General features: G+C 40.0%; 1 protein-coding gene across 1 annotated transcript; it reads right to left on the bottom strand.

The window, feature by feature from the left end:
• Positions 1–33: 33 nt before the first annotated feature.
• Positions 34–27,423, bottom strand: THRB (thyroid hormone receptor beta; the record flags this gene model as incomplete). The annotated part of the gene is made up of 7 exons (XM_079538003.1): positions 34–275; positions 1,804–2,062; positions 6,774–6,920; positions 9,903–10,108; positions 11,815–11,962; positions 17,306–17,406; positions 27,096–27,423. 7 exons carry the CDS (start codon positions 27,421–27,423, stop codon positions 34–36), a joined length of 1,431 nt encoding a protein of 476 aa, XP_079394129.1.
• Between the last annotated feature and the right edge of the window lie 548 nt (positions 27,424–27,971).

Genomic DNA, 27,971 nt, shown 5'->3' with positions numbered 1-27,971 from the left:
GCGACAGGGGTGCAGAGGACCGCTCCAGTCTCTCTAATCCTCAAACACCTCCAGGAACAATGGAGGGAAGAGTTCTGTGGGGCACTCCACCTTCATGTGCAGGAAGCGGCTGGCATGGCAGGCTCCAATCATTCGCAGATCTGTCACTTTCATCAGCAGTTTTGGCCAAAAATGTGCAACATGGTGTTTTCTGTAATTAATGTAGTGTTCAAATGCCAGGAGGAAACCCTCTTGACACTTTTCTATCCTCTCGACACAAACAAGGCCTGGGCGATCTGCAGATACAAAGAAACAGAATTATCTTTAAAATTCATTTACTTGACGGAATATCTGATCATAAATTAGGAAAAGTAGAATTATTCTGTTGTAAGAAAAGGAGCCAAGGAATCTGTCTCTGGCACAAACAATTTCTTTGACCCTGAGCATATTGTTTATTTGTGCCTCAGTATTATCCCTAATAAAACAAGGAAATAATCCCTTCCTTCTTCATTCTTTGTTTCTTTTGCCCACTTACAACATAGCTGTTTGGGAACTGTTTCCTTGCAGTGACTGGAGCAGCACATTCTCAATCTCAGTTGAGGCTTCTATCTATATCTTACTATAAAAAACTAACAATTAGAAGACGTCCTTGTCAGTTATCTTGCAGTTCTTTCTTATCTGTTTCACTACAGCCTGACCAAGGCTTTGATCAGATTTTGATCCTAAAATAAGCAAAAGGAATGAATTTGTTACGGAGCACCATGGAACAACAAATGCCACAAGTTAGGCAGACTATCTGAAATAGGTCCCATGTGAGTGCTGGGAAAGCTCCTTTCATAGGTCAGTCTTCAGGAGACGTTTCAGGACAGCCGATCACCTGAAGCGCCTTCTGAGGCTCCCAGTTATGTATCACTGTGTGGGGAACCAAAAAAATCAGAATGTTTTGACTGAGAAAGCCAAGCGCTTTGTTGCGATGAATGTGGAAACCTTCCTGCCACAGACACAGTTAATCCTTGTTAATCACTGTCTACGTACTGTTATCCAGTGCTCAATCTTTAAAATGGTCTTAAAACAAAACCCTTCTGAATCTGCCACTGCCCAAGAACGGAATTTCCTCTTCGGGCTGGCACAACCAGTAGTGCAAAGGACCAAGGGGCGAATGTGGTCACCCCTTCCTTTCTCTTATGGGCAGGATGTGACAAGCTGAAGTATATTTGAAAATATATATCATCTGAGAAGAAAAGAAACTGTTTGGAAATGATACAAAATAGTCTGTGCTGCTCCTGTGTGACATCACTGAGAGACCAGTTAAAACAGTCCCAGTGTAAGGCAGCTCTCAAATGCCACGTAGCAAGCAGTGGTTATGTCAGTAGGAAAACAACAAAGGTTGAACTAAGCATGTGAGACTGCTGGAAACGTGTATGAACTGTACTTCTCACCCAGTGCATGACAATATTTAGAGGAAACAGGAACTTAGTTGTAATGAAAACTGTATCTAAATTACTAGTTTTTCAGTCAAGGCAAACTGGCTCTAAACCAGATCTTCTGATTTCTGTCTGATGATCAGCCCTCCTCCCTGTTGAGTCACTAAACTGAGCAAGATGTGTTACCAATGCCACTTCTACGTTTGCCTCTCTGATTTTTTCTCCTAGCTCTCACCAAACTGATTTTCTGATGCATCAGGGTCTTGAAAGAGAATTTCATTTGCATTACTCTGTTTAGCAATACAAGATCTAACATGCCCTATTTCTTCTAATGAGAGATTTCTGACAAAGAATGAAGTGTTTCAAAATGGCTGGAATGCCAATATATTTCTGTTCTCACCTGATGACATGAGCAGAACAGCCTGGAGAAGGGCAACCTCGGTGTCATCCAGGTTAAATGAAGAAAGAGACATGCCCAGGTCAAAAATGGCATCAGACACTACGCCAAGACCCCCATTTTTCAGCTGGCCCCTTGTCACCGCCATCTCCCCATTCAGTGTTAAAGTCTCACTCTCGGGGTCATAGCGAACTGCTGCTCGGAGGGACATTATCTCCATACAGCAGCCTTTCAGAAGGATGATCTGGTCTTCACATGGCAGCTGCAGAAATTATAAATGGTAAAGAAAAAGATGTGTTTTCAAACTGAGATGATTTACAACTACAGTAAATCCACGGTCATGAATTCACGGCGAACCCAGGACACTACCTAGCCAAGTACAGACATCCTGGAAACACGGTGCTTACCAACTAGCTTACCAGCTAGTTCTTGTGCACAGCACAAAAGCCCAAGATTCATATTCCTGCTTTCAAAAAGTCCTAACAGGCTAACACCCCCACATGGAAATCTAGTGATGACACAGCTGTAGGGAAGTGGCCCTGGGCAAGATATTCACAGCAAAGTGCAGAGAAGTGGCTCAGCTTTCTGAAGCTCTCGATTCCACGGGATCTCTTTGTTCGTAGCAACATTACAGAATTAAGTCCAGTAAACCTAAAAGACATAGCTTCCTGTCTGCAAACATTTCACAAGGTGTGGAGGATGAGGCAGACCCGTCAGTTGCCAGGTTAGTGGTAACAGATTGTCAGCTTTGTCTTGCATAAGGGTGAATCAAACTGAGATGGCTGAAATGATCACTGTCCTCAGCTGTTTACCCTTCTCTCTTCCACTCTTGAGCTCTCTCAGCATACAGCTTGGCATAACCTGCAATTGGGGCTGGTAAAGGTATCAGCCATCCCAGTTAGATGCACTGTCAGCCATGCTTGATTTTCACCTGACCAAGCTGAAGAAAGACATTTGAGAGAGTCCATCAGAGTAGACTGTTTTTTAAATAAACAGAATGAAATATATGTGTATATATATTTATATATATATTTATCTAAAAGACACATGTTAATCAGTGGAATTCTCTGTCCATTTTAAACAACAGACAACTTATTAGGGTATGTGTAGCCTATTACAACTGATCTCCCTAGACTCTCTATATTACTGTTGGACAGACAAAAAATCTATGGTATAGGTCCAGCTGTTACGCTGGTGCATAACTGTGATCCTCAGGGCATATAGCAAGACTCATCTCCTTCATACTTGAAAAAAAGTGGTAAGCTGTCCAAATTGGAAGATGTAGGTTCTGTTTTCTGCAAAGCATATCTTCATGTTTACATAGGTAATCCAATGATAACAAAAGGAAAAAAAAATCACCAATGCTATTTTGAGACTGTCATTAAATGAACAGTAAAAACATCACATACATGGAAAAGTAATTCTAATTTCTATGGATTATTATTATACCTACCTGAATTGCAATTAGAAATGGAAAAAAAACCAAACAAAACACCACAACAATACAAAAAACACTACAGGTTTATGTGGCAACTGTGCATTCACAAAGCACTTACACTTACTTGGTGTAAAACCATGTAGAATGGATATCATAAAATTACCTGACATGAATGGAAGGTCTTCTTGAAGAGAATGGAACTCTTCATGAAGAGAAGAGTTGTAAGTACAAAGCCAGCCACAGACAGCAAAAGCAGTTAAATCATGCCGCTATTTTTTCAGCAATGACAACTTCAACTTCAGGTGTAAAGTGTTTAATACACAAGAAAAATGAGTCATTCTGTTCAGGGCAATCACTCTGTTTGAAACTCATACTCAGTTCAGCAGTACTGTATGGAAGGCTGCACAGAGTGGCAGTCTTGCCACCAGTGACAAAGCCACTGTGACTCTGAGACTGAAGTAGGAAAGGAATACAGTAAGAAAAAAGATGTCTAAGGGCAGCCATGAGAAATAAAGAAAAGGAAATGACAGAGAAAAAGTGAACAGAAGAGAAAGAATCATAGAATCATTAAGAAATGAAAAAAGGGAGAAAAAAGGAAAGATTCTGGATGAACTAGTTGATGTGATTGCCAAGCCACGCTCTTTCATATCTGTAAAGGCATGGCTCTCAGGCAAAGTCCCCTGTGACTGGGAAAAAGGAGACATCATTCCAATTTACAAGAAAGGAAGACCTGGGGAACTACAGGTCGGTAAGTCTCATGTCTGTTCTTTGGAAGATCATGGAACAAATGGAAGGGATATTAAAACACACGCAAGAAGAGGTGATCCGAGGCAGCCAGCACAACTTCAGATCACGCCTGACCAATCCAGTGGCCTTCTACAGCACAGCAACAGCATCACTGGACAAGGGAAAAGCAAATCATGTCAACTGTCAACTGGCTGGACTTTTGCAAGGCCTTTGACATGGTCCCCCACCACATCCTTATCTCTAAATTGGAGAGAGACGGATTTGATGCTGGACTATTTGGTGGATAAAGAATTGGTAGTAGGGCTGCAGTAAGAGAGTTGTGATCAACAGATCTGTGTTGACCATGTTGCTGAGGCTGATGACAAGTGGTGTTCCTCAGGGATCCATCTTGAGACATGTGCTATTCAACATCTTAATCAATGCTAAAGATAGTGAGGTTGAGTGTACACTCAGCAAATGTGCTGATGACAAAACGCAGAGTGGTGCAGTTCACACAATGAAAAGGAAGCAATGCCACCCAAAGGGACCTGGACAGGCTCAAAAAGAGGGCCCACGTGAACCTAATGAGGCTCAGCAAGGCCAAGTAAAAGGTGCTGCACATGGGTCAAGTCAATCCCAGATATATGCATAGATTGGGAGAACTCATTAAGAACAGCCCTGCGGAGAAAGATTTGGGGGTCCTGGTGGATGAAAGCTGGACATAAGCTAAACCTGCAGTCTAGAAAGCTGTTTCCCAGGCTGCATTAAAAGAGGGGTGACCAGAAGGGACAGGGAGATGATTGTATTCTACCCTCATGAAGCCCCATCTGGAATACTGCCTGGGACATAAGAAAGATATGGAGCTGTTGGAGAGGTTCCAGAGGAGGGCCAGGAAGACAACTAGAGGGCTGAAGCACCTCTTATAAACTCGCATCAAACTCATTAAGCGCTGCTTAGTCAATCTCTTTCATAGAAACATACAGCACTCTCAGGCTGAGCCTCCGTGGAAATTAAGAATTGAGATAATGTTTGAATGCTGTATAGGTCCCATGGGAGAAAGGAGTTTTTTTGTTGTTTTTTTTTTTTTCCTTATAAACACAGCCCATGCAGTATTCCTTCTAAGAAAAAGATATGGATTAGAAAACAAAGTTAACAAGACAGTGCCCCCTCAAAAAAGGAGCAAACATTTGTCATTTTCTTTATGCTTCAGCAGGAACTGCATGACACCTCGGGACAGCTGTCCTATCCCTTTCCATTCACTGTGTTGTCCTCCTCTGCTGTCAAACCGTGCTGCACACAGGCGTCAGGTTTACACAGTGATTCAGCTGTAAACAAAGCCCATCCTAGTTGAACTGTGCAGCCTACAGAGGTGATACCAAACAACTCCTTGACTTCTTCAGCCATGCTTCCTGTTCAGCTCTGACACAAGTGGGCCCATGGTAGCCAGGAGGGGTAGAAGATGTCAGACAGGCACTGCAGTCTGCGTGTGACTGGCAAAGCCTTCTAAATTGAAAAGACTACCTTATTACATCAGAGCAACTTCCCACCAACAAACACCAAATCAGAGGAGACAGCTTCCCTCAGACACTGGATGCTGCGGGGGCTTCCTGATCTATGGATACATTCCTTGTGTTTAAAGTCTTCATGCTTGGTCACTACTTCATGCTCTGATGGAGCCAATGTTAAGTAGCCAGCGAAAGCTATTTAAACTATGGCAACTATTGATATTTAACACTTCTTACTCTGCAAATGATAAGGGATGTAAAGACCATTAGCTGACATAAATAACACTCCTTGATTGACCTTAAAGAAAAGAACCACAGAAGAGGAAAATACTACTTAGACTTCTTTCCTGTCTGATTGTGTGTAAGAGGAAAAAGCAGTTCTCATCCTAGGGGACAAAATGAACTCCCCAAACATGGTCACACTTCAGCAGAGGCAGGTGCTTCTCTGCAGTGTGGGAGGGAAGGCAAGTATACTTCCACAGCTGGGTTGAGGATATTTCTGTATTAAAACTCCAATGGTTGTGGATCCTAAGGGACTCACAAGACTTAAAATTATTAAAATTATCAAATCTGAGTTACTATTTCAGTTATATTCACGCTGCAGTTATGATAATGTTTTTTACTCTAGGAAAAAAAAATCATCAGCCATTGCATCTGCTCCTCCAATAAAAATGCTACTTTGCTGTAAATGAAATCAGCCTAGGGCCTCTCTACTCCTAATGTGCAGCCAAGCCTGTTTCAGTCTATTTACAGTATATTTTACATGTGAGTACCTACCTGGGATGACACTCTATTACTTAACTCTTTTATGCACTCCCTCCCTATTAAGGAAGAAAATGCCTAGGGAAAAAAAATGAAGCAAGTATCACTCCTGGATAGGGATGCATTCCTGAATTTGGAGAATTTATTACTGCACACATCCAACTCCACAACATTACACCTGTCAAGGAGCTGGAAAGTACAGAAGGAAGCCTGTGCTAAAATATCTGATTAAACATATAAAATATAACTCTAGATGGTCTGTTTTTGTTCACTGCTTTGCTCAAGGCTAGTTGTGAAGGCACATTCAGGTCTCCAGTGAATTGTGATGAATTCTAGATGAACAAAATCAGGAGTTCAGTAGTCATGGGAAAAAGAAAAGTCATAAAAATTCAAATCCAGTTTTGATTCTCTTGTTTTTTTCTGATTTTAAACATAGTGATTTTTTTTTAAAGCATAATCCTTCCTGTTACAGTTCTGTGCCAGTATTTTGCATACAGCATAACCATAGCTTTGTAAACGAGGGATCAAGGAGTTTGTCTTACCTCACAAAACATAGGCAACTTTTTGGCAAAATCCACCACTCTTGTAATCGCTGGTGTGATTATTTTTGTAAACTGGCTGAAGGCTTCTAAATCCACTTTCCCCCCTTCTGGGGCATTAACTATTGGTGCTTGCCCAATGTCTTCTGGCTAAGGATGTAAACAAAAATATTTAAAGGAACAATCTATCTTACAGTGAGCGTTTGATATTCTAAAAAACTCTGTTTGACAAACATTACAGTTATAAGTGATACTATCCTTTTTTTAAGTGATGTCCCATTATGCCACAAAATGTGGATTCCGTGAAAGAGAAGACTGCACACAGAAATGGGGGTCTGGCACCACCGTGCTGTGCGGACAGCTGCATCAGAGGCACAAGTAGTTTCTTCCTTGTGCTTCCATCCAAATACTTTGTGGGTGTAGCTTGTGTGCTTTTTGACTAAAAATATAGGCATGATCTTGTTTCTCACAATGATGAGAACTCCCAAGCTGGTCTAAAAGCAAAGGGAGCTGAGATGACTTGCTACCCTTAGAATATTCTCAGAGCTTTGCAGCTTTGCACACAGTTTAACCTACTCCAAGTTCTGAAATCTTCCCCAGAGCAGATTGCCTGGTATCACTGAGCTCCAGACAATTGCCAAGGCCTGTTTCCAAAACTAGGCTAAAACAACAGATGACTAAGAACTGGCAACACAAAGCTTGTCTGGATAAAATGACTAGAATTTGAGCTTGTCAGGGTAAAATTCTTGTTGAAAATCACCTTCTGTATGACTTCAAATCAAGGCTTCTCCAAGTGAGAAAAAAAAAAGCCAACAATATTCAAGCTAACTACGGGAACACAGAATGCAGTAGGTACGATCAATATCCACAGCGAGTACTTTTTATTCCATTTGCATTTTGACTTGCTCACCTGATTCTATGACAGTTTGTCAATGTTACTGTGTGTTTTTAAAACACATATCAAAGTTGTTCCTCTGTTTGCTAAGTGCAGCTTTGCAGCTATAAAATACCTGCCAAAGAGTATGCAGAAATTCCATTTTGTTCGTGTTAGATAGTTAAAAACTGGTTAAGACTTAGAGAAGAATGCCTTTAAAACTGATGGATTTCATGACATTTATGTAAGGGCACTTAAACAGGAGAGGTGCTGAAGCTGCTGTTGATAATGAAAACTTGTGCTCAACATTTTTTTAAAGCAACACATCATAGAAGAGCCTTCCTGATCCTTGTCAACAATCCAAATCCAAACCTAACTTCTTTCACAAAAAAACTCAGCAGTGAGCTAATAAAATAAGCATCAATTGTAGAAGAACAATGAAGAGGACTGGGTTCAATTATCTAGGAGTTCCTCCTGCTAAAAAGCTGAAATAATCCCAGTTTTAGGCTGACTCTCCCCATCTCTGAATCTTGGGAAACTAAACCACATTGTGTGCTCATGATAAACAATCTTCATCACTTTCAAGCACGAAGACCCAAAGCAAAAGCCACACATAACAGTGTTAGCAAGAAAAAGAGAGAACATAGCATTGCCATGGGAAAGCCAGAAGAATTCAGGATGACTAGCTAAAACCAACACACTCCAGAAAGGCAAGCTGCTGGAGAGCCCTTGCCACCTACCTCACCTCAATTGAAAAAAACGTCCAGACCTCCAGGGAGCTCCCACTGTTGAAGAACCAGCCTCAGCTGCCAAAGGGCTGACCCACTGCTGCTGGGGTGTGCAATCAGCTCCTCTTGCTCCCCAACAGCTTCTGGCAGGGAGTTTTCAAAGCCGTCTGCCTGGAGTTGTCAAGCCATCCTGGACTTCTGTGCTCACTACAAGGTGTCAGTGAGCTCCCTACACTTACCTTGAAACTGTAGGGCTTCAGCATGTGAGCCCTGAAAAAAACAAGGAGGCCCTGGAGCACTGGGAGTAGTTTGATCTGGCCTATGAACCAGCTGTGGAAATCACAGCTAATTTGTGAGCTGCCTGTTACAGCTGTCACCCCTGCCTTTGCCCCATCTGACCTTTTTCCCACTAATCCTATCCTCACATCACCTCATGCTCCCCTTTTTATTCTAAAGCAAGTGACACCAAAAAAACACTGCTGTCTGAGTAATCAAATGTGATACCACAGCTGATGTTACAATTTCAGCTTCTTGGCCTGTTAAAAACAATGCAGGAAAACTGGAAATCTCTCTGTTGCTTCTTGCCAGCAACCACTGGCTGCATGTTCTTGACTACATACTACTGTGAACATGTGGCCATTCGTATAGAAATTGCTACTAGAATTAACATAACTCTGTAAAAGGGATAAGCTGCTTTGAATCTAAAACTTATCTTAGCAATTTAACAGTGGGTCGTGATTCCCATTGTGGATTAGGCAGTAGGAGCAAAAAAAGAATATTTTCTACCTGATTTGGTATACACAGACTGTTAAACATGCCTGTGAATTCCTGACATTTAGTCCGTAATCCCTCTTTTGTGCTGCCTAAACATTCCGTATTCTACAGTTTTTCCTTGAAATCTGAGTTAGAAAAAAAAACAACACACCCCATGCATTCTTTTCCTAAGCTTAAGCATCACAAATCACAGATTTTCCTCAGCAATACTCTGAAGATTCATAATTTACAAACCTGCAATACTATAGTTCAAGTATCCTCCTGCTATCATTGAAATTTATTGTTCTTTGTCAAATTTAATTAATGTATTCCCTTTGGAACAAGGAAACAAAAAGTACAACTTATTAATTAAAAATGTCAACTTCCATTTTAAATTTGCCACTGTTTTCAACATTTAAAATATTTTGCATGCTAATCCCAAGACAATGACTACTATATATAATAAATAAAAGATGTATTATACATTATAGATGGATATTGCTGTTAATCAGAAGAGAATCATTTTTTTCACTTTTTCTTATCAAAGAACATTAAAAATATCCAGCTGGGTAAGCCTTAACTCATCAGAAAACTATTTATCTATTAAATACACAGTCTGATCAAATACTGAGACTGAGCCGAGAATAAACAATCATCAATTCTTCATATAAGTCAAAACACTGGCACATACAACAGTGGTTGCAATGCTGAGCAGGGATTTCAGAAGAAATAAAGGAACTTGACTTCAAGAGCAGTGTGAATGTCTGCAGTTCCTACCAGAAATTTCCTTTTCTGCTTCCAGTGGCTTCCTTGTGCATTGGTGGCCACATGTGCTTCAGTGACAATTTTGATCAGCTCCCATTCCTCATCCGTTGGTTCTGGTTTGTGACCAATTGTTTTCTGCAGCTCCTCCCGACGCCTCTTCTCTCGATTTTCTTCTATCAGCTTCCTCTTGGCCAGACGCTTGCTGTCATCCAACACCACTAGCAGGGATAAAAGCATACGAGAATGGCAGGAGGTTATTAAAGTTGTCTGGACTTTGGTCTTTTCTATCTATAGCTGATGTACTAACCAACACCTTAACTAATGATAGAATGCTTTGAGTTGAAGGGATTTTAAAGATCATCTAGTGTACCTCTACCATGGGCAGGGCTGCCACCCACCAGCTCAGGCTGCCTAGGGCCCCATCCAACCACTGTGCAATCTTGTGCCAGGGCCTCTCCACTCTCATACTGAAGAATTTATTCCTTGTATTCATTCTAAATCTCTTTCAGTCTAAAGTTAACATCCCTTGCAAAAAGTTGGTCTTCCTTCTGTTTATAAGCTCCTTTTAAGTACAGGAAGGCTGCAATGAGATCTTCTGGAAACCTTATTTTCTCCAGACAGAACAAGACCAGCTCCCTCAACATTTCTTCATAAGAGATGCTCCAGCCCTCTGATCATCTTAGTGACCCTCCTTGGGATGTGCTTCAAAAGCTCAACATCTTCCCTGTGCTGGGGGCCGCAGGCCTGCAGATGGGGCCTCATGAGAGCAGAGCAGAGAGGGACAATCACCTATCCCTCTGCGGGCCATTCCTCTTCTGATAGAACTCAGGATACAGCTGGCTTTCTGGGCTGCACGCACACACTATCAGCTCACATCCAGTTTTTCATCCACCAGAATCCCTAAGTCCCTCTTGCAGTGTTGCCCTGAATCTATTCATTCTTCAGTCTGAACTGAAGTTTGGAGATTGCTGGCTCGTCTGCCACTGCTCCTCTGACACACCTGTATGTGCCTTCTACAAACGCCTCTCTATGGTACTGATAACTGCCGGTCAGAATTAGACTCAGACAAACTTCTCATTCTGCACAGCTCCTAAATGGCTGATGCTCAGTACTGTCTGATGTGTTCAAATGAGCTGGATTTGAAATGATGATCCAGAGTCATTCCGTTCTCTCTCCTTAAGTACCATCTGCCTTTGATGAAATTGCTTCACTTCTTCTGTTTCATTTTGTACAGAAAATGCCGCATATTACATTATAACTGAAAAATGCTAAGTTGGAATATTTTTATTTTCCTTATTGGCTCTGTTTTTTTTGTTTGTTTTTTGTTTTTGTTTTTGCAGAGGATTACAATGGCAACAACCATTAACAATAATGCATAGGGGGATTTACATGAGTTCCTCACATTGCACTAATTGAAGTTATTGGTGTAAATCCTTGTGCAGTGGCAGGAAAAGAAGATTCCTAAGGGTTAATCTTACAGCCATATGTTCTAGTTCTTTAGAATGAGAGTCAAATTATTTGCAGATAACTTCTTCGGGGCTAAAAATAAAACAAACAACTGCAGGATGACTCATACAACGACATTCAATTTCACATCCTCCAGAATTTTCTAAACAAGATGTTTTTTTCAAGCAAAGTGTCCATCCAGATGCATTTCTCCCTCTTTTCCTCCTAAGAGTTAACATTCCTATTGTTACTCAGTCCAGTAAGGCCAGAAGAAGGTGCAGTCTGATGAACCGTAAACAAAAAATTAGAGCATTCAGAAGTGGATTGCTGCAATGAGCATAATTCTCCAGAACAAATGATTAAAACCAAAAAATGTTGGCAGTTCCACGCTAGTTTAACAATCTTCACCAATCAACATACTTTAAGCAAATAAAAACATTAAAAAAAAGAGAGAAAATGAAGAGAAAAGTATACTTACAATCTGTTGCCATGCCAACAAAGATACATTTTTTGAAGCGACATTCCTGGCACTGATTTCTTGTTACTTTGTCTATCACACATTTTCCTTCATATTTACAGGAATAGGTTGGATGGAGGTTTTTCTGAATGGTTCTTCTGAAAAATCCCTAAGTACAATAAATAAATACATTGGAAAACATAACTACTGTGTAATTTCTTCAAATTGGTTTGGTAGAAATGTACCTATGGATGCAGCATAAAATGCTCCATTAAACTCTCAAGGAGGAAGAGAACAAAACATTATTATAGATTATGGTATTTCTTTTCAGAGTTTCAAGAAACATCTCCTCCCTAAAAATTAAAACATATAAGCACCTGAGATATGTAAAAGCATAAGGAAAGTTGTCTTGAGGAAGAAGAGACTGATTACGTGTTTCCAAGTCCTGCATTTCCATGTGTAAATTTTATTGCTGATTTGAATTAGTTTTTATTTTAAGCCCCCTTCTAAATTACACAATGATTTCAAAGGATATTAGGAGACACATGCAATTAAAGGACAGCTTTTGCAAATAGCAAAAATGGTGGTGTATAATTAAGTGTAACTAGAGGACTAAGAATGAACAGTTTTACTCGTGTCCTTCCAGTGAAGTAAAATAGCCAACCAACCAACCAAATCTGGGCAAGGCTATGAATTTTGCAGTCAAACACAATTCACTCAACCTTTGAATTAGGTCCTAAATAATGGATCCATAATTCTGAAATGATGTGCATTTCTGAGAAAAGGAATTCATTCATATTTCCCACAGATGTCTGTATTCAAAACAAACATCACCAACAAAGACCTCCCTATGCATATTCTATCTATCTATAATAATATATGTACAGCCAATTGCAGTTGATAGGAGGTCAAATCCTCAGCTCACACGAAGTAATATAGCTCCAATGAAGTCTCTGATTTGAACATACCACACACCCTGGCCTTAGGTAAAGAAATCAGATACAACTTCTCTCCAAACATTGTAGACCTAATTTCAACATGAGTTTTCTCACAGACTTTGGCAAGAGCTGGATGATGCATCCAAGAGGACAGTAGTATGGACCAGACAGACTGCTAAGGGCAGAAATTTACTTCACTTTCCACCACTGTTTGAGACTGTCTACACTTAGCAACACAGTTTGGAACTGCCTTGACATAAAGAACACACTGAGATACTGGTCCAGTTTGACTGGGGCCACTGTGAATAGCTTCAGTTTCTTTGCAAACAATGGTGAAATCCAAGTGAGATGGGATTTTATCTAACATACAGTCTCTTCAGCTCAGATTTTAGTTACTGAACACCTTTTTACTGCACTAAGCAAAAAGCCTCTTTTTAATCATATTAAATAACGCAAGGTAAAATCTTATAACAGTAATATCTTTTAACGCAGAACATTTAATTAAGACATACAGATAAATCTACATTTCAGCTTGAGCTCCCAACTCCTTCAAATACACTCTCATTAGAATTTTATCTTATGACAACCATCTTGAGCTAAGAGCAAAATTCTTTTTTTCTTCATAACAAAAAGACCTAAAATCTCAATTAAATTGAGCTGCATAAAGCATAGATATTTGTCTTTCTAAGACTGGGATCTGCGGGGTTGATCGAAATCCAGGAAGTCAATAGTAAGATGTTCTTACATGGAGTCTGGATCTCAAATTCTCATCCTCCCAGCTGGGCTTGGATCCACTCTCTACCCTGTGTCAAATTCCTAGAGATGGGGCCTGTTCCTCTCCTTCATGAAGATGACTCTGAACACTCAGGCGCACTGGCTGACTTCTAGTTACAGCAAGAAATGGGGAAACCTCCGATGAATCTCTGAAAGTGGTACTGAACTTGTTTTCCAAACTTTCCATGAAACTTACTGTAGCTCAAGTTTAATGATTGTTAACACTTTTCATCACGCATATGCTGTATGGAGTCCAGCTTTTTATTCTTCCATAGCTTTGCATTCCTTGCATTTTTTTTGTTGTTAAAAAACATCTTTGAGCGTCACTAGATACAATGTGATAAGGAACTTGCTCTCCATATTGTCCAAACACATCAGATCACCATTTCTCTGCCTTGAATTACTTCCAGCCTTAGTCTTGGTGACTGCACACAAATTTATGTCACATTTGTTTCTTGCACTTTGCTCATATATGCACATGCATAAATAGGCGTGCATAGATCAGCTACGAGAAGACCTTAAAGACAGTCTACTATCTGTCCCCCTGCTATAGGCAGAGTTGTCACCCACTGGATCAGTGGCCAGGGCCCCACCCAACTTGGCCTTGAACTCATTCAGGGATAGGGTATCCACAACTTTTCTGGGCAACAACTTCCAGTGCCGCTTCACCCTCTGAGTAAAAAAAATTTCTACTGATATCTATGTCTCCTCTCTTTTAGTTTAAAGCCATTCCCCATTGCCCTATCAATATCAGACAGTTGGTTCCTTTCTGTTTGTAAGCTCCCTTCAAATAGGAAGGCAGCAATGAGTCTCCCCAAAGCCATCTTCTTTCCAGACTGAATAAGATCAGCTTCCTGAACTTCCCCAGCTCCACAGGAGTTCTTTAATCATCTTCATGGCTCTTCTCTGCATCTGCTCCAACTGCTCCATGTCTTTCTAAAGATCACTGTTCCCAAGACAGATACATGGAGGACACCAATTGTCGTTGGCCTCCACCAAGACACAGATTTGTTGACACAACCCTCTGGTTACAACCGTACAACCAATTCCTTCTCGACCAAATAACCCACCCTTCAAATCCATACCTTTCCAATTCAGAGATATAAATGTGATGTGGGACTGTATTAAAGCCATTGCAGAATTCTAGGTGGATGACATCAATCTCTTTTCCTTTATCCAGTGATGCTGTCATTCCATTGTGGAAGGCCACCAGATTGGTCAGGCATGATCTGGCTTTGGTGAAGCTGTGCTGACCGTCTCAGATCATCTCTGCTTCTTGCACGTGTCTTAACATCTCTTCCAGGAGAATGCGTTCCATGATCTTCTCAGGAACAGATGTGAGGCTCACTGGCTTGCAGTTCCCTTGGTCTTCCTTTATCCCTTTCTTAAAAATTGGAGTGATACCTCTGTTTTCCACTTCAGGCACCAGGGATACATGTCACCAGGTCCCATAGACAGTCAGTCTCATCAGGTGGTCTTGATCTTGCTCTCTTTTTACAGAGTGATGGATTTTTATACCCTAACCCTTGCCTAGAGGTTCAGGGACCTCTCTTGAGAGAAGTGGGAAGTCTGACTGCCAATGAAGACTGGAGTCAAAGAACTTGCTGAGTATCTCTGCCTTCTCTATGTCTGCTGTTACCAGTTTTCCCTTCTCATTTAGCAGAGGAGGTCCTGGCCTGTCCTTGGACTGTTTCTGTTGACCAATGTACCTCTTCTAATTTTTCACATCCCTAGCCAGGTTCAGTTCCACCTGCGCCTTTGTTTTCCTGCTTCAATCTCTGTATGACCAGATTACATGCTCGCATCCTTCCCAGGCCACATACTCCTGCTTCCATTGATTGCGTACTTCCTACTTATCCCTCAGTTTAACCAGCAGGTCCATGCTCAGCCATATCAGTTTCCTGTCTCCTCTGCTTGATTTCTTATGCTGGGGGATGGAGAGCTCTTGTGCTCTCAGACCGGTGTCCTGAAAGAGTTGACAGATCTATTCCATTCCTTTGAGAGAGAGTTTCCCAGGGGATCTCATCTAACAGTTCCTTAAACAGCAAAAAGAGTTAGCTCTCCTGAAATTCAGGAGATCTTTGTCAGATCCATATTTTCCTTTCAATTTATTCTCTGCATGCACTTGCCAAAGTAAATTTTTGGTTATCAGCCAAAATAAATTTTGCTACAAAATTAGTTTTCAGTGGAAGCAACTAGTAAATGCCAGATTTTTGAGAACTGATTACATGCAACTTTGCTGATAATTCATACAACTCAAAATGTGTATGTAGATCCTCCAAAATGTGAGTTGAAACTGTTCACACAAAATAGCTGTCAAACCATTTTGTACAGTTAATACATTTGCAAAAATAACAAAACAACGCAGTCTGGAAGCTAACTGTAAGTTGGAGAAAAAAATTAATTACTTGTTGCAAATTGTCAACTTGGCTCTTTGTGCATGAAAGCATTATTTTAAATTATACATCAGAAGATAGAAGTAGATTTGTTACACTATATTTTACAATAGCTGGTGGGCATAAAAATAAATACTTCAGTTCAAATAACAAAGAAACCCTAGCAGGAAATATGGCAAGAAATACTGCTGTTCAGCTGGGAGCAGAAGCTATTTCATAATGTCACACCATTGCTTACTTGTCATTGTATCTGAATTAAGCCATATTCTTGAGTTTTATGTGTTGTTATTGTCTGGTATATGTGATATAAATATGTAAAAATCACTTGACTGGTTCAACAATTTTTCTCACATATAAATATTTTTTAATAAATATGTATATGTATAAAACTGATGAATATCACTACAAACCTCCTACACACAGGATATTTAAGTCTTTGCACATTTCATAAATGTATCAAAGTGCTATGCTGTACAACAGAAGAAACTACTTCAATGCTGTTACTGTGATGTGGGGATCTAATGCCAATCCAAACCCAACGTTTCATATTCAAATATTCCTGACTTTGGAGACTAACAAAACATGACTTTTGTGGTTCAGTCCCATGACACTAGTGCATGACATATGTGGTTCCATTTGTTTAGAAAAAAATTCTTTTTCTGTAGGAAAGAATAGCTTTCTTGCAGGATCTCAAGCCATCAGGCAAATTTATGGCAGTGAAATCACGCAAAATGTGCCCGATCATGTTATTCATTTATTTTTTTCATTTACTTGCCCAAAGCAATCTTTATTTTTTTTTTCATTTTTCATGTAGCTTTAGAGATGAAAAAGACTGAAAGCATATTTTAATATGGTTAAGCTGAAGAAGTAAAAAAAAAAAAATTAAATCTGTTTTAACTTTGTGATGATGCTTCCTGAAGAGATGGATGTTACTGTCACATGAGCATGTGGAAGAGATTTTTGGTTTTTGTTCTTTGCAGTGATAATGAGATACACTGGAACACTGTTCATCACCACAGACTTGTCATGGCCATAGGCAGAATCTCAACTATTGCATAAAGAGTTTCATTGAAGTTCTTGTGAGGATGCTGATGTACACTGGCCAAGAACACGGTCAGAAAAAAAAAACACTAAAAAAACGGAAAAGAAAAAGCTAACAGTTAACAACAAAAGACCTAAATTCTCTGTCTTCTTTTCAGAAGCAAACACTGTTAAAATCAACTATATTCCTTATGTATATGCAGATCAGCAGCACAGCCAGATATGGCTTATCATCAGTACTGGATGTTCTTATTCGCTTCTAATCTGTCTTTGTTTTATTTGGTAGTACAGTTCAGGAAATCTGTATAAATGGAGAAGCTGGAGAGCTATTTCTGATTCCCACCTTCCCACCATGCCATTTACCTTGCAACCTTCACAAGTGATGCAGCGATAATGATATCCGGTGGCTTTGTCCCCACATACTACACATAGCTCATCCTTGTCTAAGTAACTGGGTATATACCCTGCAAAGAAAAAGAGGATGTGGCATGTAAACTCTATATAAAATGACATGATACATTTGATATAAAAATATTGTATTAACATTCACTGCAGATATTATCTACTGGCCCCACACTTCTCAACTCACTGGATTTCCTGAATAAAAAGCTCATGCTAACAGTATCTCAGAAGTATTTAAACACTGCATGCAGTATCTTCTACTTTTCAGATCGTTTCAGCACCTGCTGGTCAAGAGGGAAAAGGCATAACATAACTGCTTTCTCCTGAAATAAACAATAGCTCAGAAAAACAAATATATTCATTTTTATATCAAGCGCTTTGATGTGAAAAATTAAGTAACAGCAAAACATAGAGTCCACTTCTCTTTCTGTTTCTGAAAAACAACCGATGTGCTTGTATTCTGAGTTAAGATGCCAGGTAGCAAAGTGACTCAGGGACATGCTAGTAAGAAACATTTACTGACAGTGTATTTGTTTCAAAACAGCTCTGCAGGTGTGGTTGAGAAGTACCAGCAACAGATCGCAAAAGCTTCATAGATTATACCTTACCTGGGTGTGTTCCACTGTTGCATTTAATATAGCTTGAATTTAGGGCAAAATAGGTGGGCATTCAAATATGTGTGTGTGTACATATATGTGTGGGAATGACGTTTTCTCTTCTGAAGTGGTTCATCAGACACCTAACGAGTGAAATCAAATATTACTACTACAAAAAACTGTTGGGAATGCTTGGTTCTTTTCCCAAAACATCATTAGTTTTGACAACATAAGCATATTTTTGCTCTTATGTAAAACAAACGAACAAAAAAAACCCAAACACAACAATTCTGATGTAACGTAATGTACTGTAATTCTGAACCAAAGAGAACTTTCAAATGCAGTAAAATACAAAGCTTTCAAAGTAAGTGTTTCCATAATTTATAATTCAATGGAGTTATAGTACATATTTTTTCTTAATGAAAATCCTCTCTGTATGCAAAGGTCTAAGATTCATTTTGAGAGGAGAGAGGGAAGTGCAGCTATTCATTTAACACTTGAAAATTATTGAAGTACAGTAAGTTCTTCAGAGAATGACTGAGAGGCTGAGGCTGGAAGGCTCCTCTAGAGATCTCCTGCTCCAACCTCCCTGCTCCAGCAGGGACATCATAGGTCAGGGTCATGTCTGAGTTCTGACTGCCCATAATGATGGAGACTCTCTAACTCCTGTGAGCGTTCTGTGCCCTCACAGTAAAATAAGATTATTTTATTATGCTTGTACGGAATTGCCTGTATGTTTATTTGTGCTCTTTACCTCTTGTCTTGTCATTAGACAACACTGAGATGAGTTTGCTCCGTCTTTATCACTCAGCCCTGTCAAGTTCTCTTTTACACATGGATAGGATACCAGTGAGTGTTCTCTGTTCCAGGCCAACCAGTCCCAGCACTCCCAGTCTCTCCTCCTATGTCACACTCTCCAGCCTCTTCTCTACCTTTGTGTTTTTACTGGACTTGTCCCACTGTCACCACATCTGTCTCATACCTCAGAGTCTAGACTCGGTCCCAGCAAAGCAGGCACATCTCAGCAGTGTAGAGCAGAGGGAAAGCTCACCTCCCTCATTCTGCTGGTGATGACCCTCCTAATTGAGACCAAGATGTTGCTGGCCTTCCTCACCTCAAGGGCACTCTGTTGGCTCACATTCAACTTGTTGCCCACCAAGAATTCCCAAGTACTTCTCTGCAAATCCCCTCACAGCCAGCAGGCATCCAGCCTTTACTGCTGCATTTATTCCACTCCAGGCAGAGGAACTGCTATGTCCCTTTGATGGACCTCAACAGATCTCTTTGTCATTTCTACAGACTGGTCCATCTGAATGGCAGCACACCCATCTAGGACATCAGCCATCCTTCCCAGCATTGCATCATCTACAAACTAGCTGAGTGCAATTTATGAGTGCAACTGGGACAGTCCTTTGGACATAGCTGGCTGGGACATTATTCCCTCCATTGCCTTGCTGCAGCTATCAGCAGCATGAAACATTAAACCAGACTCAAAGTTTGCTGCCCTGCCATCAGCACAGCTTGGTGCAGCTTGGGGACTTGCATGGAGATCAACCAGCACTAGGACTCAGGCACCAGCAGGCTGTCAGAGGATGCTGCCACGGGGATGGCTGTCATCTTCCTATAACTAAAACTCAGAGTAAGCTCAGTAACAGGTGGCTTAAAGAAAGTGCTTTTTTAAGACTACACTTGCCAAAGGTTCTCCAGAAAGAAAAGTCCTCAACAGACAGCAAATACTTGAAATTACTTCAGCTTAAATTAAATGAACTTTCCAGGGCTGATTTGGAGAAAGGAAGAAGAAACAAGGCAGGAAATAATTGTAATGTCTACTTTATATTTTTGAGCATAATTCTGAGAAGCTAAAATTACAAGAAACAAATACATCTCTTAGGTAACACTGTGAAACAGAACCCAGTTGCCTGCATCATCGATTTACTAATACTCCTACCATATCAGTCTACAGTATGGCAAAATATTAGTTCACATTTAAGTTACATTTCTATATTAAAAACTTGGGTAAAGACTGGTGGACACATGGATCTGGTTCCTGACCTTGAGGGAAGAGAGACAGCAGGGTTTCGGTTCTAATTTACATCATGACTGCTAACGGACATTATGCCAGTGGAGGATTAGCAGAGGCTATTATCCCCATCCCGCCCTCCTTTTGCTCACACAATACGCACTGCGTGCAGCTGACACAGGAGGAAGCAGGCTCAGCAAAGGGATGCAGGATTTTCTACTAAATTTTTTGTAACAATCAATGACTTCTAGTTACTGCTATTCATAAAAGGCAGACTTAATTTAGCATTGACTATGCCCTCTAAAATTCAGTATCGCCAGCTTTTGCTTCCTCGAGAAATACTTCTAAATTAAATGCCTTGATATTTCATTAAGCATATAATCTGGTTAGCACTGCTCATGTAATGGCAGCTTTGTTCTATTGGAGCAGCAGGAGATGACTTGTTTAAACTGCTTCCTTAAATATATACAGCAGCCTGCACATGTGACTCATGATGTCCATTCTTGGAGTTTCAGGACTTTATCCTACTCAGGAAACAGTTCTCATTCTGGCTGGAAATAAATCCTCTACAGGCACTCTAAGCTAGAAATTAAAAATGGAATCACTACATGTAAGCACATTCCTAACTGTTCTTTTATCAGGAGTGTTAACTGCCTTCTAGTTAAATTACTTAAATCTAAGGTATCATGTTCATCATTTTTACAGGATTGGCCCTATGACACAAGAAAAACACATACCCTGCCCTCCTTCACTGACTCAGTGGAGAATGTGGATGGAGAAGCTTCATCCCAAGAAATCACTGGCAATAAAAGTACTCGACAAGCACCTTCTTTTTTTTCTGTTAAAAATCTGAGACCAATAGCCATATATATGTTTTTTTTTAGTGCTCCTTCCAACAGCTAATGGGGTCAGAAGTGACAGGAAAGTAAGCAAATTGGAGCTTCAGCAGTTTTTAAAAAGACTGATGCTTCAGAGCAGCAGACCAGACCCAAAGGGATAAGGGAAAATCAGTTCTTGCAAACTGTAACATCCACTGTAAATAATTCCTAGGAGTTGCAATTCCTGAGTAGTTAGCAATTAGCTAACAGAATCATTAAAAAGCAACATAGATATCACTGAACTGTACGGTAATAGCCTATTTTGTTGCCTTGTCTTTCAAGCCATAAGAAGGACATGGTCCTGGAGTGAGTCTAGAGGAGGGATGTGAGGATGTTCAGAGGGCTGAAGCAATTCTATGGAGAAAGGCTGTGGCAGCTGAGTTTGTTCAGCTTAGAGAAGAGAAGCTGCTGGGGAGACCTCATTGTGTCCTTCGGGGGGACACATAACAGGGAGCCACATGAAAGCCGGAGAAAGATGTTTTCTTTTTTCTTTTTTTTTACAGACAACAGTCTGTAGAGATAGGATGAAGTGTAATGGGTGCAAACTGAAATAGGGTACACTTGAGTTAGATACTAGGAATAAATTATTTACTATGAGAGTAGTAAGGCATAGGGTGCTCAGAGAAGTTGTGGATGCTCCATTCCTGGAGGCTCTCAAGGTCAGGTTGGATGGGGCCATGTGCAGCCTGAGCTGGTGAGCAGTAGCCCTGTCCACAGCAGGGGTTGGAACTGGTTGGACTTCAATTTACCTTCCAACCCAAGCCATTCTGTGGTTCTATAATACTATGCTGTGTTCAGATTTTCATTTGGTACATCCAGTACGATCTTCAAAGTGAAGCACTCAGATTGACTTGACATCATTGTTCATTGCTGATCTTTGATTTGAATGGAGATCACCGATGAACAACCTTGATTTGTCTTGTCTGCTGTTTCTTCTACAGTTAAGGCAGCTCCTTTGCTCTCCAGACTTCTACCTACCAGCCTGCCTAATCTTACCTTCTTTGCAAGGCTAAATGCCCAGCAGGACCAGCTGCCCCTATCCTGGAAGAGCATGTTGAGTATGTTGTATAATCCACTGAGTCTTGATGTTGATCTACAGTAACTTTTAAATTGCAGTTGCAGCTTGTTACATTCCTGGTACTGGTGTGGCAAGAAACAATTTTCTCCCGCAGGAAAATGTTCTACAAATGCAAGGGCAGATGAAGACCTGCTAACCTAACCAGTTATTTGATGCAGTTTGTACCTTTAACACCGTATGCCTATGGTCTCATTTGTAAGAGTAACACATCAATGAGCACTGTAACAGATTGGTAGGACTTAGAAGAGACAATACAGGGCTATTCTTGCCCCCCTGCAGTAAAGCAAAGAAAAGCTATTTAAATGGAAACATCCCCTGAAAAATGGCAAAGCATTTTTTCTTTGTACCTTGCACATACTTAGACAACCACATTTTGAGAAAAGCAAATGTCAATTTTGTTAAAGAACTGTTGCACGGACTTCTCACTTTCAGCTCTCTGTATGTATGTATGCACAATATAATATTAACTTAGGAATTAAACCATACCTTAAAAAATTTCTAGGATCAAACCGTGTTTGACTGTCCAACAGGGATATATGAGACTGACACCAACAAACAGTGTTTATAAACCAGATGCTCATCGGCTTGCTCCTGATCCTTCATAGGCTTATTCCTTGCAAGTAGGGAAAGCCATTTTTGCTTTTAGAGAACATTTTCAGACCATTACGCAGTATTTTGTTTTCACTGTGCATTGGCAGAGTCATGCAATAAATGTACTCCCTCAGATCTTTCTTCAAGCAAGCCGTGTGACTAGAGATCACTCAAGAAAATGAGGAGTTCAGACTTACTCCTAAGCTTGTATTCACTTACTGAGCACTGCAGTATGAAAATGAAAAAGAAGAAATTAATTACTACCTTGGGAGTCCCAAACTGTATCAGAACTGAAAAGAAAATTTATACTGCTGTAATGCTGATTTTATAGTCACATTGCAACTCCTTGCAAAGAATAAGAAAATTACAAGAACCATCCAGTTATCATCCTTGTGTAGAACTTGTGTACTTGTGTAGAAGTCTACTGAATGTTTATTGGACAAAGCACAGAGCTGAGTCAGAAAAATCACACTCCATTCCTGTTTGTATAATCATTGTTATTCATCTGAAAGGCTGTGCTGATACACTGATCTCTATTTGCCACCTTCTTTAATTCATTCCTCCTGATAAAAACTGCTGAACTCTCCACAGAGCATCTCTTTTCTTTCTGACTTTTCTTGTCAGCTAGCTGACTTTCTTGCCCACGATTTTATTATCACTCTTTGATTTATGGAATTAGTAAAATTTGGCAAGAGATTCTGCAAAGACAGTATGAGCAACATTTCCCACAGTCTTTTCTCTGAGTGACTTTCCTAAATATTAGCCCTTATCTTTGGGTTGAGTCTGAATCCTTGTCAATGAAGCTCAAATGAAGCTATCGCTTGAACTGCTGTGATCAGTACTGCAGTTGCAACCATTACCAGGTATAGGGACAAAATGCACTACTGTACATAATACTTGAGTGTCGGGCCATTCAACTTTTTTTTCCCCAAATTATTAAAATGGTTTTAGAGAACATGCCATAGTTATGATAAATAACTTACTTATGTAGAAATCTCAGTGAACATCAGTTGTACCGCAGATGCAAAAGCAAAGCATGACAGTTTATTCGCCCATCCTTCATTTTGTTGCACAAGGGTTACAGTAAATGAGATGAAAACACATTTTCCACTGACATTTTTCTTAAAAAAGAGATATAATTCCAACTGCATAATAATTTGCTGAAATGGATGCCAATTCTCTCATCATAGCTGCTTCTTTATTTGGGTGGTCAAAAGTGAAATTAACCATTCTTAAGCTCAAAGTGATTGTTAGTTAGAGCTACTCAGCTACTCTCCTTTAGGAGCCAAAGATGAAAAGTGCTCAGTCTTTTTGTAACTTCATTATATGCACACATGCACCCTGTGCTGATAAGAAGACATTTTTACATAACCTCCATGTTGTGTTTTCTGAGGTATTCAAAGAGTAGCCCCATGGTTTGGACTAATTCAGTAGCGTAAGCTAGCAGTCATTTCGTCAGCTGCATACAAACTGCCTGAGAAAATACAAAGGGAAATAACAATGACAATGACAGTAACAACAATAACTTTCAAACCCTATCCGCCACTATACCAAGGGCCCTTAAAAATTTGTCATTAACCTCACCCGGGAAAAAAAAAGGTGACCAACAGGGCTAAGAACTGAAATTGCTATCGCATGACTCAAGAATCTGAGCCTGCAGATCAGTATTTTTCAGGGCAGCTTCCAGTTACTTCTGGCCTCCTCCACATCGCCTGAGGTTAAAGCCTAAATTCACAGACAGGAGCCAGCATCTTCTGTTAACTTTGCCTGTGAAATGACTGCGTGCAGAGGGAAGTGAAATCCAACCCTCAGCCCACATTCAACTTTGCAGACCTATTTTCCATCTTGCCAAAATACTGCTCATGAAGCAAATATGGGGATACAGAGGACTCTGTAAACAGTTCTTTTGCACTTTCTGGACTACCCCTACCCTGGTGCTACCCCTGTGCTGTCCCAAAGTGTTCCTCCTTGCTGAACAGATGGTGGGAGGAGGTGTAGGGGTGTTCTGTGCAGCCCCTCAGCCTCAGGGCAGGAGTTGTTACATGGCATCGCACCCCAAAGGAGCACCGTCTGCACATTGTCAGCTCTGTTCTGCCCACTGGATATCACAGCCTTTCTTCCTTAGAAGTCACATCTTCCATCAAAGCCATCAGGAAAATATAGCTTTCAATGCACTGCAATAAGTGGAGCAGCTAGAATGTTTTATTTTGTTCTGGAATAGCTAGAAATACTTTCAAACTACTTACTTTTCCCCTTTTGTGACACCTTATTGGGGTCTTTTGTTCTTATTTTTTGAAGTTACTTTGTTACTTTTTTGGCTTTCTTTCAAAGTGACTAACACAGAGAAATAGTTAGATTCCCCTTTACAAACGTTAACCTTCTCAGCATGAAATGTTGGTGTTTCTTCCTGCTTCTCACATGGAAAGGAAGACTTCAAACATCTAAAAAACTAACAAAAGTTTTGATTTGAAAAGCCTCCATGTGCTACTGTAAAGTACAATCTGATTTGAACAGCTGGAAATCTTACTGAGATTACTACAAATTTCAGGGGACTAACAGAAATACCAACTGCAACAATCAGGACCCCTCATGGACACCTGCTTAGGGACTTAATTTTGCTTTAATGGGCTATTACCAAGGCTTCCCTTAACAAACTCCCTCTTCCCCCCTCAAAATCAATTCTGGATCAATACAGACACACATGCCCTGTATGGAGCCTTCTGTTCTTAGGACAGGATTAAAAGGTTCGTTAGTTTTATGATAGCTTGGTTAAAAGATGGAAATTGTAACAACAGCAAAAAACAAAACAAAACAAAAAAGAGATAGAGAAGATGCACATGTCCCCACAGGGTTTATGTCTGTTCTGCTTAACAAACTCAGCGCTTGCAAAGGTCTGACAGAAGGTATGCAACTTTGTATTGTCACGGCAATGCGGCTCTAAGGATTCCCAAAGAATGGTGCTCAGTCTCTGTGGATGATCAATTAAAAGCCTGCTTCCATCAAAATTCACTGCATTTTTAGGTAACATAAACTGAGCTAGCAGCAAACACGGGCAGACCAGCAGTTTTAGAAAAGAACTCCGTTCCTTTAACCAAACAAGTAAAAAACTTTAAGCAGAGCACGAACTGCATGAGATATCTGAGTACTGAAAGAACTTAATTAAAGCTCTGATATAGGTAAATTAAAGAACCTTTAGCACTATGAAAAATATGTTACTTAAATGACTTTGTAATAGTAAGACCATTTTCTTTTTGAACCAAATCCAAGACACGAAAAAAGTCCATAAAGAGTTGTAAGTTCATCAGTTATATCCCAATAGTAAGCAGCCTTAAAAAGCATTTTAAATGCTGAACAATACAAAAACATGCAGCATCCACAGCTATTCAATCGATAATTCACTGACTTTCTTATAGTTTCCAGACATAAGATTTTTTAAAAAAATATTTCCTGCATTATGACCTACAATGGTGTTTAAAGAATAAAACTTTTTCTACCAAATATACAGATTTACTGCAGTGAGCACAAATGAATATTACCTGCAAAAAGGAAAATACTTCAGATTTCTGTATTATTAATTAATATCAACCAGTCTACTTTTGACTAAAAAGTCACTTTAAAAATAGTAAATAGTGTTTTATCTACCCAGCTAATTACACTGCATTCATTTGGGTTTTGGATAACTGTGTACAGGAAATCTGGTCTTAATAAAAAAAGGGCATTATGTTGCTACAACAGACTGCGTATGTTTATTCTTTAATTACGAGACTGTAAAGAAACAAAAGGATGTATATTCTCTGTGCATCAATTTGCTTGTCTGACTTCAAAACAAACAACACTGAAAGGATTTTCAAGCGTTTGTTGGTATTTGGGGCTCTTCCTGAGAAGGGATACCTGCTCTGATTGCATGAAAGAAAAAGCAAATCTAAAAACAAGCCGTGATTTATTCTTAAGGGAGCTGATGCTGCATTGATTCTCTATTAGAAACATACTAATTGTTTCAACTTTTTGGATGCAGAATAGTCTCTGTTACACAGAGATATGCTTGAATTTTCAGTCTTTTTTGCTTTGCACAATGAGAAAGTACATGGTTTTCATTTAAAAGAGTCACTCTACCAAACGCATTCATTTTTCCCACACATATTTACAGTTCTATTTTCAAAATACTTTGCCTGAGTTGCTGAGTAAACAGAGTTCACATTTACTGGCAACAAGGACTCACACAAACCGTATCCAATTAGAAATCACAGCTTTAGATGAAGAATATACAGCGATGACATTTCAGATGAGAAACTTTCTTATCTAGCTCACTGCTGAATAGTACATGAACTTAATTGCCACAAAAAGCAGAAAGCAAGCAATAGAATTGAAAATGTCTTTTACAGATTAAGAAAAAGTGCTTGGAAATCCTCATCGCTCACAGAAAACCTTACAATCACCTAGCAACCTCTGTTACTGCTGCTTTCAATTTTGAACAGGCAGCCTTCACATTCAAAGATGTATCTGAGCCAACTGATGCAACTGTAAGTTTAAAGCAAAACAAAAACATAAACAGAGATTTTTTTTTGTTATTTAAATAAATTGCCCCTACCTTTCTTCTGAGAGTACGATGGCGACTGCACTTGAGAAAAAGTAGGTTTTTCTTCGGTGAAATATTCAGGTTGGTTGTACTGATTCAGGGCCATGTCCATGTCAGAGTACTCGCTTTTAAACACGTTTCCAGGGTAACTACAGGTATAAGGCTGATTCACCGCCCAGGCCTGTTCCATATATATGTTGTTACTGTGCAGGACCTGAGCATCGCAACTGCTGTAACCCTGATTATCTTCGATATATGTGCAATAATCAGTGGACTGCATGTAGCAATTGCTACCAGCAGCTGGGTGCACTTCATATATTTCTTGCATACAGTAGTTCATTTTGTTAGCCTATCTCAGCTCCTACTTTACGTACGCACACACACACACACAGGCATGCATACACATGGGACGGAAAGGAGCACTGAATATACAACACCAACAAAGTCGACAGCAAAACAGCCCTTTTTACTTTGGAGCGGCACCCGATGTGCTAAAATCCTATTTATACTGGGATGGCTTCTGAACTCCCCTGCCAGTCAAACATATTGGGAAGCAGATTTATGACAGTCAAAGGTCTTAATCTGTGACTGTAAGTTAATTCCAAGGGAAGATGGCAGACAGGTAGCAAGGAGCACCAGACAAAGAAGCGACGTCCCGACAACCCTCCTGTTCCACTGTTTGTAATAATCATTTTATAAACCGTTTTCAGCCCTTCACAATATGATTAGAAAATGATTACTAAGGCAAGGACACAGTTATGTCACTGTAGTTGTCAACTTAAGTGTGAAGCATTATAAAGACTGCTTAAGAACTCCCAGAGGGGACACGCTGAAAATCCTAAAATCAATAATCCTGTTTTTCAGCATTAAACCACAGAAAATCCAATA

This window comes from Tetrao urogallus (assembly GCF_951394365.1).
Source record: "Tetrao urogallus genome assembly, chromosome: 7".
Classification (NCBI taxonomy): domain Eukaryota; kingdom Metazoa; phylum Chordata; class Aves; order Galliformes; family Phasianidae; genus Tetrao; species Tetrao urogallus.
The sequence above is the reverse complement of the archived record's forward strand: the minus strand, read 5'-3'. Positions and strand labels throughout refer to the sequence as shown.